Here is a 14,395-nt window from a genome sequence, read left to right on the forward strand (position 1 = left end):
GAGAAATTTTGATGGACCAAAATGAAGAGTTTTCATTGAAGCACTCAGTCATGAGCATTGCCATGATGGGGTACCATTCTTACACCCTTCTACAGTTACTATGTCTAACTGCATAGCTCAAACCCAAAATCATAATTTAATTAATATGTGTTTAAAACAGATAAGGACAAATAATGCAGCTATTTCCTTTCTGTTCATTTCAATTCAAACTTCAAATTTTTCCCATCACTGTTTCTCCTTATGAAAGATGGATTAAATGCCACATATTGATGAGCTATGAATGGGTAAATTGCCTTTGGTTTTTTTCATACTTTGTCTGTACATCAGTTGAGACTTTTCACAGATGAAAAAATATGGAAGAAGTAAACAGATTCAAAAAGGTTATTTGAAGATTAATGGTGAGGAGGAAGAATAACATGCTGAAGGTAACAACTTTCATCAGGTCATGGGATACCTGATAGTTGTCCAAACCCAAGATTTCAGCCGGAAAAGATGTAGGAAGAGGGAAAAGGTAAATAAGTTCAATTTCAACTGTTAATTTCAGTTCCACAAATTGCAGGTGTCCCAGGTTTTGTAACATTCTCAGATAAAATACCTACTCTGTATTTGTATATGGGGCTGAATGATACAGTCCAAATGCCAGATCTGAACTGAATTCTGCCACAACATGGTAGGCGCCACATGGCTCTGGGAGTGAGCAGATCTCCCCTGGGGCTGCATTCAGGTGCAATAGGCTTTCTGGCCAATATTTAAAAGGCATATCTCAACTTTAAGGGATTCATCTCAATGTACTTTTGACCCGTGCAAGCCTTCCTCCTGGGAAGGATGCATCCCTGCATTTGCCTCAGAGGCAGTTACGTAGACTGTCAGACAAGACCACGGCTTTTACCCGCCTAGCTCTCGGTGTGATGATACCTACCCTCAGAAGCCACAGTTCAGCTTTGTACATTATGAAGGGACCTATTCTTTTTTTCTAAGTAAGTCCAGACTTCTTTCAGAATATCCCTAAAGTTTCTTGCTTTCAAAAGCTGTCCCATTGCATTTTAGCCTCGCTCTCTGCTGGTCACTAAAGCACAATGCAGCAGAGATTTATCTCACCAGCCACCCTACCCAGCAAAGGAGACACATCCAAAGCTTTCAGCGTGCCATGATACTCACTCCAACACTTCTAGAAATAGGAATGCTGTACATTTATTCAGTGTCTGCTTGAGGAAAGTGCATCTCTAATAACCATCAAAATACAAAGGCAGTCAGATGCTAGCACTCCTCTTTCCACCCCTTTGTTTCAAACTGCTTCTAAGGAAGCTTTATAAACCATGCTGATGAATGGAGGGTCCAGCACTGAAAAAAAATGCAAGATAGGCTTTTTATTTCTTCCTTCATGAGGAGCGAACAGCCTCCACTGAAGCAGGAAAATAGAAAATGAGCCTCTGAGGCAGTCATGCAAAATTTCAGACAGAGCCTTACTCGTGTGACTCTGTTTAATCACCATCTATTTCCTCTTCACTCTTCAACTAAATAATAAATATGGAGTGGCTTTTTTCATTACTATTTGAGCCAGAACTGGTCCTGGAGAAAATATGAAAATAAGGGGTGAGCCTTGAAATCAGTGGGTTTCACTGATTTTAAATATAAGGCACCTGTGTAAATTTCTAATCCAATAATTAATAATCCATCACCTTTTTATCTTAGGAACTCTCAGGAGTAATTTCCACATCTGAGTGTAGCACACATCATAAATCCACTCCAAATGATTTTTAAATTTGTCCTTTCCAATTCTGGTTTGAATTGACATTTTGTTCTGGTTGAAGTGGCATCCTCAGACACCTTCTCCCCTGCAATTAGTTGAGATTAAGCAGTTGGAGAACCAGCACAGCAAAGATCAGAAATGCTCATAGTCACTGATGCTTTGATCATACTGAACAGCAGAACAGCAGTAGGCTGTAGTTTGTGACTTTAAGTTGCATAAATAAATATATTTCTGGGACTGCTTTGAAACGATCCGTAGCAGGCTGTGCCAGCAAGTGGACTGCATTTTTTACTGCTGGCAAACAGCTTATGTGCTACGGTCTGTCTGCAGCTTCAGTGCAAAACACACAGAGCCTCATCTTTTTCTTTGTTCGATATTCGTATCTTCCTGCGCTACTTAATGACATGCTAAAAAAGAAGTGCATTCCAATTGCGGATCCAGATTTATTTAATCATTGGCAATCTGAAAGTATTCAGAGTTTGGGGTTATTAGTATTTTATATTAACACTACAGATCATCTTTTGGAACATGCGTGCTGGCTATGCCAGCAATGCAAGCAGCCTAAGACAGGCAGGGTTTTAGTCACACCCTATCCGTTGAATTTAATAGCAGTTGAGCAGCTAAAATCCCTTATCAGTGCTGTGGAAGTGTATCCCAGAGTGAGCGTACGCTGGCCACAGCTGCCTGAATCCTATCAGCTAATGCCCGTCTGCTTGGCTGCACCCTGGGCAGAGCGCGCATTACAGGGGGCAAAGTTTGGCACACAGGCTGAGTTAATATGAGCGTTTGGAAACTGAGACGATCTGTGCACTTGCACGCACTTCCTAAATGCTTTGAAAAACTTTATTATTCAGTTTCTGGTACTTGCAGGCCAGGGTTGAGATGCTACAATAGCAACCACATGTGGAGCACTTTGGCCTTTGTACTTCCTTCAGTCCTGAGGGAAACTGGGAAGATCAAATAGATAAATAAAAGATCAAATAAACAGACCTCCCAAATTCACAGAAATATTTTGGATCCCTCTTCCTCCGGCCCCCGATTTTTGGCCTTTGCTTTAAATTCCCCAAGTGCTCAACAGTTGTCTGCAGGGCTGCTGCTTTTTCTTCCCCTGAACTGGCTCCTTATCTCTGTCAGCACATTGTGGGATGCTTTGCCCCTCGCTAGGTAATATTTACATTGCGAAATCAAAGTCACATAAATGATGGGCTGCTCATCTTGTCATGCAGTCACTAAAATTCCCTAGCAGCTACATGTCCCTTTGCACATATGCAAAATGTAGGCGTATCAACATGGTGAACTGCCTGAAAAAGGATGATCAATGCACCTACAGGGCAGGGTCAGTGCAGGAGCTGAGAAAGCAAGAGGAATGTAGAGAGAGAGACAGGAAATGGGAGAAAAAGGCCTAGGAAGAGAAAATATTCTTCTAAAATGAAGATGGAGAAAGAAACACTAAAAATACACTTTATCCTGGGGGATTTCCAGCAGGTGGACTCCTGTGGTAGATCTTTATTGAAAGGATAGCATCTGGTTTTCATAAATAGTTTTTGAGCAGTACCTTTAAATGAATTTGCAGAAGAAGGAAGCATCATTATCTTCATTATACCTGTGGGAAAGCTTAGGAAAAGAGAGCTGATTTGCTTAAAGTCAAACTTTCTACCAGCCAAAACAGCAATAGTCTTGAGTCACTCTTCACTGCTTCCCTGGCAGCAGTCTACCTCTGCTGTGCCGCCAGTTCTCGGTGTGTGCAGACTGAGGGGAACTGGTTCTGCTATACATTTTTGCTCTTTCTCAGCTAATGTGGTTGTTAAACAGAAGTGATCACTTTCTCTTTTTGTTGTCCAAATTTCATGGTACCTTCCCCACAACTCTGTTGTTTAATAATAAAAAATGCTGCTCACCACTGCTTGAAGTTTTTAAAAAACTAGTTTCCCCGCAGTCCCAAGAAAAATATGGACCAGTTCCCAGATAGCTAATCCCATCCAAAGAGCATCCTTTGAATGATACTGCAGGAGGCATCCCAGACAAGAGGGAGGTGCATCAGATCAGCACACATGGTCATGAAAATGGTTTTCTGACAGCATTGGCACAGCCCAACGATTTGAGGGGAGAGGGATCTGAGACATTTCTGAGAGTCTGGCATCTTTGCTTATTGAATTTTTTTATTTACCCATTGGTTCTTCCCAGTTTCCCTCAAGACTGACTTTTGAGAAGTCACAATACTCCAAGTGTGGTGGTTCCTGCAGTGTCTCACCTTGTGAGGTCCTCTGTGGTAACTGGGCACGAGTACCCCCACGTGCCCCACTGGGACACCACTGCTGATGGGGATGGCAGTGCAATAACCACTCTCCCCCAAACTCGGTTCCTGTAGCAGCACAAACAAACCCTACAGTATTTGCAAATGTTTTGGATATGATGGAGCCCACTTTTGTGTGGGAATCGGTTTTGGCTGTGGCCAACCAATCCAATTGATACCTGGTCCAGCTCACTTCTGGCACACACATCCCCATCTTAAATTTTTAAAAAGCAGGAAGGAAGCCAAGAGGCAATGATCGGTGGGGGCTCAGCCGCCCGTCTGCTGGCAGGTCACAGCTGACTCTGCTGTTCTACATGTGTTTGCTGCCTCTGCTGATCCCAATGGGCCGAAGCGATTTATTTTTCCATTCCCTTTCTGTAAACCATCCATTGGCAGCAGCCAAAGTCAATCAATTGCTTCCACCAGAGCTTGCAGCACAGACAGCAGTCATACAAAGCAAAGACAGTAAAAAATGACAGAGGGAGAGAGCGGGCGGCTGGGGAGCCTGCATGGAGCCAGCTGCTCACAGCCAGAGGTTCGATCAGCCCCACAACCTGTGACACCCAGGTGTCACTCAGTGCCAGGAACCCAGGCAGCCCCGTAGCCTGCTGAGGGCTGAGGAGCATCACCTTCACAAGCAGAAGCTTTCTGGTCCAGCTGAAGGGCAGGCCATGGAAAAACACACTGGAGAGTTGGAAATATGGGCAAAATCCTCATGTCTGTAGAGGCAGCGCTACTCTTGATAGCAAAGGCCATCATGTACAGTCTTGCATTATTTTCCTTTGGGCTAGAGGGAAAACACAAAAGGTCTGCTTTACAGAGAAGGTGTCCTCCAGTGAAACCCTCTGCGGGTAAGACTGTGAGCAGACCCAGAGGATTTCATTGCTCCTGCATTGCTGTTCTTTTATAACCAAAATTACCGGGGGTAAAGTAGCTGTATAAAGAGGGTAAGAGTGATTTTGATAATGAACTTCAGTTTTTCTGTTTTCATAAAAGTGAAGGTGAAGTGCTTTAGGAATGTCGTTATTTTTTGCACTTAACGCATATCTGCAGGACTCAGTTAAATTCACAGCAATGCAGGACAAGTGGTTAGCTGCTTGCCCTGTGCCACCCCAAAGGCAGCTGCCTTGCACTCAAATATATAATATCACTGAAGTGATGCATGGCAATCGCATAAAAGATATCATTATGACACACACAAGAGGATACCTCATTTTAGGGAGACTGTAGAGGGAATTTAAGCAAGCAATGAATAACTACTAAGTTTTTATTTGCTCTTGATCCGGAATTTAAAAGTTGAGCTTTTGAGAATTTTCAGTGAAATTTTGTGATAACTAACTAGAACCTCAGAAATTATTCAGAAAATGCCACTGAATATCACACTGTATTGGACTGGACCGGGTCAGGCAGGTGAGTCTTTGATCACACTCATTGAACCCAGGTTTTCCAAATATTCCCTTGACACAACTCAGGGTTAAAAAAGGGTTAAGACCAAGAAATTGTACTGTTTCTTTAAAAAACAGAGTACATTTGTTCATCTTAAATATGGAAGGGAATGGGAATGGGAACATGAGCTCAGTGTGTGCTGTGTGAAAGTTCTGATGGATGTGAAAAGACAAGCGTGCTAGGGAGCACACAGTTTTCTCCGTTGTGCTGCTTTCTTGGGCTGTAACCTCATCTAATTTTGCATCCGATTTAAAGGACCTCCACAGGTGGTTCTGCAAATGCAAGCTAAGGCATCGACATAGTCTCTCAGTTTCTTTCTAAAAACCTTTAATTATTGCCACCCTTGTGTTTATTTTGCCCAGTGAACAGCAGCAAACACATAGTGAGAAAATACCGTGGGCACCTCCGAACAAAGATTGAGTCTGGAGAAGGAACCATACCCGTCCGGTGTCATAACGCAGCTCAGACGTGGGACGGCGTGTTGCTGGGAGAGCAGCTCATCACCATGTCCTGTACAGACAAAATCGCCAGGTACCGTAGCACCTGATGTATATACATCACAGAACTCTTTGCATGTGGAAATGAAGTTTGATGCCGCAGAGGACTACAGCTACCGGTGGGGAATAACTAGCAGGTGCTGACAAACCCTGCAGAAACAAAGACCTTCTTTGTATGCAAAAACAGACCATAACAATAGGATGGAATGTAAATAGGACATTTTCCCAAATTCTCCATGGGTCGTTAGTTGCTTTTTACAGTGTGACAAAAATATAAACCCTCTTTGCAGTATTTTTGCCAATAGAATTTCAGTGTGCAAATAAAATACATCCACTCTGCTCTTATTGGATCATTTACCCCAAACTTGCAAACCAACCGTCATGCAGATAAACTTAGCTCGTCTGCACCCTATTTGATAAAGTGCCCTAAAGGCTGCTAAGAATATTTCTGCTATTTTGAATGTCATTGCAGAACTCTCATGTCACAGCCACCTCTGTGGCTTTCTGCTCTGTCCTGTAAATACAACTTATATTTATGTAGAATAATTGTCGTTTTATAAATATTTAATACTTATTCCATGGTGGCACATAAAATGTAAACACATTCGCTGTTCTCAAATGAAACCATTAACTAATAGCAAATGGTTACCATTACAAACTGAAAACAAAGTGTGCACATTTGGATGCATACTTATTATACCATTAGTATATATCTATACATGCATGTACAGTTATGCTCATAATTATATATATATTATGTGCATTAGCTATAGATGCAGCTCTACATGTAACACACCTTACATTATAGCTATAAAAATGTAAATGTTGTGATCAAATTCTCTACTGGAATATCATGCCTAAGAATTCAGGCAAATTACATCAGCCAAGAATTTGTCCCAATTATTAAAGGCCAATATAAACATAATCTTTCCAAAAAAGCATAAAGCTTTTGTTTAATGCAAATGCATAAATTCTGCTCTTAGCTTTAACCGGATGACCTACCGAAGTTAAATTAGTCTGTAGGCTTAGCAAAGCCTGGCATTTTGGCAGACAAATGTATGACTGAACCAGCAAATGGAAATACTAACAGACTCACAAAATCCGCCCTCTGCTAAGTGTAATCATCACAACTGTTGTGTTTGCATGAAGGATAAAGAGCAACTTCTGCTATAATGTTTTCATTTATTCATAAAGAGATAACAGAAAACCCTAACTGTTTTCAGTGGATCTCCTGTACTGTTTTTAGAAGCAGTTGGGTTTTCAAATTTGGACTCATATGAACTCAAAAAACTAAACAAATTTAAGTTTGAGAATGGAAATATTGCACTCTCTGTGGTTTTGAATGTCATTAGCCAGTGAATTAAATATCAGCTTTGCAAACAGTATTACATTTGCTATTGACGGGGATGTTGATCGTAATGCACGGTCTCAGAAGCAGGTTTTCTCCAAGCACATCTGCTAAGCACTTTCAGTGAATCCTTTCCTTGTTGCTACAGATCTAAACAGCGTTAAAGTCTGTGAAGAAGAAAAGAATCTACCACAAAGTTTTTCCAGGGTAAAAAAATCTTGCAGCTCTCATCTATGATATTATTATTGCAAACTTTGTTATTTATTTGCACTGTAACTCATATGGCCATGGGGTTTTCCTAAACACCACCAAAAAAAAAAAAATACCAGCAATCATGACTCCCTGCTTTGAACACCATATGTTTACTCTCACCAGGGACAGTTTAAAAAGAGGCTGAGAAAAGGGCTGGAAAAAGCAACATTTGTAGGAAAGGTGAGAGTTTTGTGGCACTGCAAGTGCTTCAGAAGTTTGGATATTTGTGTGTTGCACCGCACTGAGGAAATCTGCAAGACATTTTGCAGAGCAAACAGCAATGAATGCAATGATGGGTCCACTCACCTAAAGGGTTGCCGTGGTGAGAGCAGCACAAGTCTGTGCCAAAATCACCAGCCAGTGCCTCAACTACAGGTCCCAGAAGCCATAGAGTTTCAGTATGGTTTATGGTTCTCTTATTTAGCAGGGAAGCTCAGTCATGCACAATCCAGTTGGCCTTTTCTGCTGCATCTTCTTGACAAATTTCCTAACCCTACCTGTCTCCCAGCAGACCTGCTGGCAGCTGGCACGGGGAAGCTCCCCTCTGTCCCACCACAAAACACACCACTTCCAAGGACCATGGGCTCCTTGGTCAGGTTAAGAGCTCTAGGACAGGGAAAATGGGTAGAACAACTACTGAATTAGCAGCTGAAAAGATCAAGAAAGCACAGAGATTCGGAAATGGATGAAAGTTAAAAGGAGGAAGGAATGGTCATTCCTAATCAAAGGGAAGGATGAAGGTGGGAAATTATCACAGAAGAGATTATTGGTGGGTCTGGTGGGGGCACCTCCTGTAACTCAAAGTGATGGAAACCAGACGAGAGGCCCAAATGGGGATTTTGAGGAGGAAAATTCGGAGTTAATAAAGTAGAGAGCATGGAGTTGAATGTAAAAAAATAAAAAAATACCCTTTCACATGAGAAACAGAGATAGGCAAATGGAGTCCAGATGGTGGTGGGGGCATCGCTATGGCATGTACCATGGTGAAGGGTTTGAAAGCTTCTGGAGAGAGTGCCCGAGGCCATCTAGAGATGTTGCCAACCCTGGCTGCACGGGGAGGTCATGCCTTTCCCTTTATCTCTCACAGTCACCTTGCGAGACCTGGTTCTGCAATTTTATTTCCACCAGGCTCCTGATTACATATATCTGTGTCCTAACTTTTGGGTTCACCAGTTCTAGTTTGGGAATCACTGTGTTAGTGAAAACAAAGCACCAATAACACAGGAAACGTTAAAAAAACATCTCTTGCCTGGCAGGAAACAGGCAGTACCCTCGGGGCTGGCCCCCAGTGACAACATTGCTGGAGATTTCTAGCTGCTACAGATTTTATGTAGAGCTTGGCAAATAGTGGTGAGAAGAGGTCTGGATATCTGCAATAAACTTTATCCCAAATTTCAGTTTACCACATTAAGTATGATCTACGATCAACTTGTGTCTTTATTATCCTCACCTGTAAGGGGGAGAAATCAAAGGTTTCTTCACCTGACTTTTGCTTCAGCACATCTAGGGCTGTTTTCTGCCGCCTTTGCCCCTGGCCATGGCAAGTACAGGCAGGAAAGGAGTTCAGTGGATGAGGAGGTCGCTGTGTGAGGGCCCTTTCCCTGCTCCTGCCCCTCTGAAGAGATCAGCAGTTGGTGTCTGTGCCACACTTCAGACGCCAAATATTTGCTCTACCACATAGACAGTTTACTCTTCAAATGTCTGCAGGATGCAGAAATATGGGTGCACATCACCTGGACTTGTCTCGCAATGAGAAAAAAAGATCTCCAAAGCTGAAATTCATGTTTGTATAGTCGAGATTTGACAAAAATCTGGCTTGTATACTTTGGATTTTATTGCTTGTAAAAGCCCCTCAGGAGCACTGGGCTATTAGAGAATGTTTCCTCTTGAGAACCTAACCAGTAGCTGCTAAAATATGCATCATTTTGCATTATTTGCAAAGGACATTGCTATCAGAATATCAAAGACCCAAGAACGGAGAGAGTTACTCAGGAAAGTGAATAATATTCTATAAATCACGTATCTAACGATTTATGTTCTTTCTTGCTCACAGGATAGCCATAAGCAGAGAGTGGTTTAATCAGATTTATTTGTTATTCAAAGGCATTTAGCAATTTTTATTGCTATCACCACAAGTTTGAGAGAATTTGATGCTTGATGTGCATTATTTGGGCTCTGTGGCTGTGTTGAGATTGCAGGATAAACAGCCTGGTATCATACCTATTCCCTTACTGAATTAAAGCACAAACACTTCTGGCATGAATACTCACGTTATTTGGCTCAGGCAGGGAATTATGAGGTGAAATTCTGTGACTGCATTATAAAAGAGGTCAGACTAGATCTTGGTGGTTCCTTCTGGCTTTAAAAACCTATGCATTTATATGTGCAAATTTAAAGTTTGGGCTCTGTGAATCCCCAAATAACCCACCTTAAGAGAATGTTAGCTTTTACACTCACAACTTCTCAGTCTCACAGTGCAGCCGGAGTGAGTTCAGCCTCTCAGTGCCATAGATTTTAGGATCGAACCACGTTCTTTAGACCCATAGTTCATTAATTACACTAACACCTAAGATTTCGACCTTCGTTTTCCTCTGGAAAGTGAACTGTATACACTTGTGAAAAAGCAGCATTATCGTGGGCAAAATAATTTTGAAAATTATCAGCTGTTTGGGGAACTTACACCTACACACACCAACAGCGTGTAGACTTGTAAATGCATGAGCCGTGGCACTTGTCCTCTTTCAGAAATGGGCACCTGCAGATCCCCTTGCAGGTTGCAGGTGTGGGGAGCGTACTTTGCAGGGTGCAGGATTTGGAGGGAACAATCTCCACAAACACTGTCTTTACACATCAAATAAAAGCCAGAATTCAGTGTTTATTCTGTAAGCTCTGGCCTTAAAATTGTGCTCTTACTACCGCTTCTCAAAAGGTCACCTTTAAAAGTCTGTGCATTTTTCTTGCCATCAGGTTAATGGTCATCCACTTCCTCATACTTCACAAAAACAGTGACATTAAGCCCAGAGGTTAAATAAGACCTTGAACGTCTAAATTATACTTCACCTGTAAAATGACACGAACAATAACAAAGGACCTCCAAACTTTGCATTACAGCAATGACAGTCTATGTGCCAGGCGAAGGTTCGCGGATTATTTGGGCCCACGAGCTAGAGAACAGGAAAGAACTTTTACTGAGAATACGTTCAGAGTATTGCAAGGTAATGTAGTCTTAAGGCACAGTTTCAGGATTTAGCAGTGGGTGTCTGAAGTAGCATTTTACAAGATGATTTGAGCACATTAAGCTGTATTTAAACGTAGCATGTAAAAATGCAAGACTAAAAATCAGTGTTAGAAACTGGCATTCTTAGATCTATTTTCGTGTTAGCCTGTCGACCAGACCCATTGTAACGAGAAGATTGAGCCTGACAAGGTAACTCAAGAAAAGCTACCTCAAAGGCTGCATATTAATGTAAATGAAAATCAATTAACACAGCTAGATCTTCAATTAGAGATGATTTGTGCACATGATGTGTAATTCTCTCTCTCAACGCCTTTCTGTGTGACTGAGATTTCAATTTCAATCTTTCACCACAAGGTATGTTCCAGAAAACATATATAAACCACCTACTGTTAAAATACAGATCAAAACCTAATGCACTAGTTTCAGTTTCCAAACCAATAATAGCTAAATGGTCGTATAAATAGGAACACCACAGGTGTTCTGCTGAGCACAGGCCACCATGAATAACAATTTATATTGTGTGAAGCATAGCTGGAAATATTGGTAATAGAAACTGTGGTCCAGGAGGTTAACAACAAGCCAAGCAGGTAAGACTTAAAGCTCTTAGTAATGACCAAAAAAAAGTGTCTTTTATAAAAAGCCTTAACAAAATAAGTTTTGAAATTCATCAGCAGTGCTTTTTAATGGGTGAGGTTTCCAAAGGTCCCAAGGAGACACTTTGGTCTCACCAAGCTTCAGTGGCAGGTGGACATGGTTCCCTGAGATGTTTTGAAGCATCATGCAAATTTCTCCACATCTCAGTTTCAAAAGGGTTCGAGGGCAGGAGTGTGTCAGCATTCAGCTTTGAGTAATGCTATGTGCAAACTGATGTTGGAAATGCTCAGCAAAGGGGCTCCAGATATCACACCGTGTCCCCGCGATGGGCGAGGAGCCATGTGCAGACATGTCTGAGGCTGCAGCCCTTTGCCCCCAAGCCCCTTCCTCGCTATTATCTGTATTTCTGGGAGGGGCTGCAGCCAACTCGCGTGGTGAAATGATGCTACAGCATGCAGGTGTGGCGGCTGCGATGTGGTTACGACTTGGGGACACATGTCCCTGCACACCTCGCCGGTGGTCCCGGGCGGCTGGAGCATGGGAACTGCATGGGAGCTCCGCGGGGGCTCGCCCCCAGCCCGCACCACATCCGTGGCATCTAATTAAAGACAGGCTGCCTGCTCTGGGATGCCTCCCAGCTCCTCGCTGGCATTTCGGTGATTGACAAACAGGCAAAAATATATTTATTCAAGGATTATCTATATTGAAAACCGGACGCAGGATTTTGACTTTGTAAACAGTGCAGTAATATCTGCTGTTTGAACAAAAGGAAGGGTATACTTTCCGTCCATTTAAAGCACCAAAACTCCCATATTTAAGTGAAATAGGGAGACATTTGGTTTTATTGATCCTGCTTGCTGAGGATTCTATTTTTTTTTAAAAAAAAGATCTGTGACTAAGGGAGCAGTGGGTTAATTTTCACTTTATTGGAAGGGTTATTACAAAGCACACAGCATAGAAGTTATTCAAGAGATGTGTGCCCTTGAAAACAGCCCTTAAAATCTTGCACAATTAGGAAAATTCAGAATGATCCAGCATATTTCCTCATAGCGAGAAAAGTCACTTTGATATATTGAGGACCCAAAATGTAACACTGCATTGCTCTGAATAATAATTTTATTTTGAAAAGCCACATTTGAAGAGAGCACTTTGTTACAGATGGGAACACAGCTACTTTCATGGACCTAAATTAGGCTACAGAGAAATAGCTCCTTCAAAAATGAGCACCCTTATTGATAGTTTCACTGTTGCTCAGACAGATCTTTCCCTATCATCTACCTACAAATAATCCCATAGATGTTCAGCTATCAAAGGACCAAGTCAGTACATTAGCCATGTTTGCTGGTCAAGGGATGGACAATACACAGGATAAAAGACCTTCCCCAAATACTTGTCAGTTAAATCTATTGTTTATGCAAAATACTGAACTGGCTGCCCTCCAAGGTAGGTCTTTTTATCCACAGAACAGAAGCCGAATGAGTAACCGAAAATTTCCCCCATCATTAATGTGGTTTTACTGTGCTCTGAAGGACAAGAGCAGCAGTGCAAGGGTCTTGTTTTGGCCAGCTCAGCACAGGACCCCTCTTTTCCTAGGACTTGGGGCTCATGCACATGCTCTTGCACACCCCTGGGACAGTGGGGCTCACGCACGTGCTCGGGGCTGCTTTCCAGAAAGAACCAGCCAAACACTTTGCCAAACCTGGGCTAGACTTGAAAGCGAAGCTCCTTCTCTGCTTTTTCCTCCCTCTCCTCTGAATGGATGCTGCTAAAACAGTGCTGTGTTGAGCCGGGAAGTGGCCAGCGTACAGGTGGCAGTGCCATCACCCTCATCTCATATCCCCACCGCCACCACCATGGTGGACACCAGCCTTGGCATTGCTCAAGAAGACCCAGCAAGCAGTCCCCACCGAATATCACCTTCTCAGTGTCAGCACCTTTTCTGATTTCTCTGTCGTTCCTACCGTAGGATGCTGTCTGGTTCTGGGACAGTCTCTTTTTACACCACCTTCTACCCATCAGGCACGGCTTGCTCTCCTGCCCTGCATTCTTTGTTATGTTTCTTCTCCCTTGTTTTTTCTGTCTGGCCCCTCCGTCCAATTTGTCTTGTATCTACTTATACCTTGAAGTCAAAACCCACCATGGCTGGTATAGGTGTTTTGTTACCCCCTACAGCTGCCTGGGTCTTCTTTTGGGATGGGAAAACAGGGTTGTATTGAGGAACAATTATTGTATCCAGAAGATGTGGACTCCAGCTCTGCCTCCAAATAACGCAGCAGACTTCAGTAAATCGTGCTGCCTTTCTGCCTTGGTTCCCTGGGGTGTATAAAAATGGGGTTTTACCTCACAGCAGCATTGTGAGAATTAATTAATGTTTATTAAATTCTTTTAATACATAGGGGATGACCTGACCATGCTTATACTATGATTTCCAATAATGTAATTCCATTGACATCTTATGCATCCCTTTTTACACTAGGATGAACATGTTCAAAGTTAGACAGAGAAATATCTCTAAAGAAAAGGCAGGTTCCTTGCAAAGAATTTAAATTACATCATCATTATTACTTTGTAATTGATGATTTGAACACAATCCCCTATTTTAGTAAATAAAGCTCAGATAATTTCTTGCATATTGCTAAAATTCAGATATTGTTGAACATATGTTGTTTTTCTGTTTAGCTGCTCTTTTCTCTCCTTCAATCAAATATACAAGGTTTTTTTAAGGAAATGTCCGGTGTTGAAAACAACACTGATATCTTACAAGTTTCTGTGTGGATAAAGATATCACTGTCTAATTTTTTCACTCACCTTAGAAGCTGGTCAGAGGCATAGTACTGTTAGCTGAACTCAGCTATATTTCTTAAGCTTGCATTATTAATTTTGCATCATGATATTTACTCAAAGAGGCAGCTAGTTCCTTCCTTTAAAAGTGGTGTTATTTGCAGGAATGGCCACACTTTTTTTTTCCACAAATGAA

General features: G+C 42.1%; 1 protein-coding gene across 2 annotated transcripts in view; it reads left to right on the forward strand.

The window, feature by feature from the left end:
• The window catches only part of ADARB2 (adenosine deaminase RNA specific B2 (inactive)), a 314,861-nt gene that overhangs the window by 286,750 nt on the left and 13,716 nt on the right, over positions 1-14,395 (forward strand). For both annotated transcript variants that reach the window (XR_008576089.1, XM_054818308.1), the window contains exon 7: positions 5,852-6,020. Coding sequence is in view for 1 of the 2 variants with exons in the window: in XM_054818308.1 (XP_054674283.1) it covers positions 5,852-6,020 (169 nt within the window). In the remaining variant the exon portion in view is untranslated. The remainder of the gene's footprint in view (positions 1-5,851; positions 6,021-14,395) is intronic.

The sequence above is a fragment of the Grus americana genome, chromosome 2 (genome assembly GCF_028858705.1).
Source record: "Grus americana isolate bGruAme1 chromosome 2, bGruAme1.mat, whole genome shotgun sequence".
In the NCBI taxonomy this organism is placed as follows: domain Eukaryota; kingdom Metazoa; phylum Chordata; class Aves; order Gruiformes; family Gruidae; genus Grus; species Grus americana.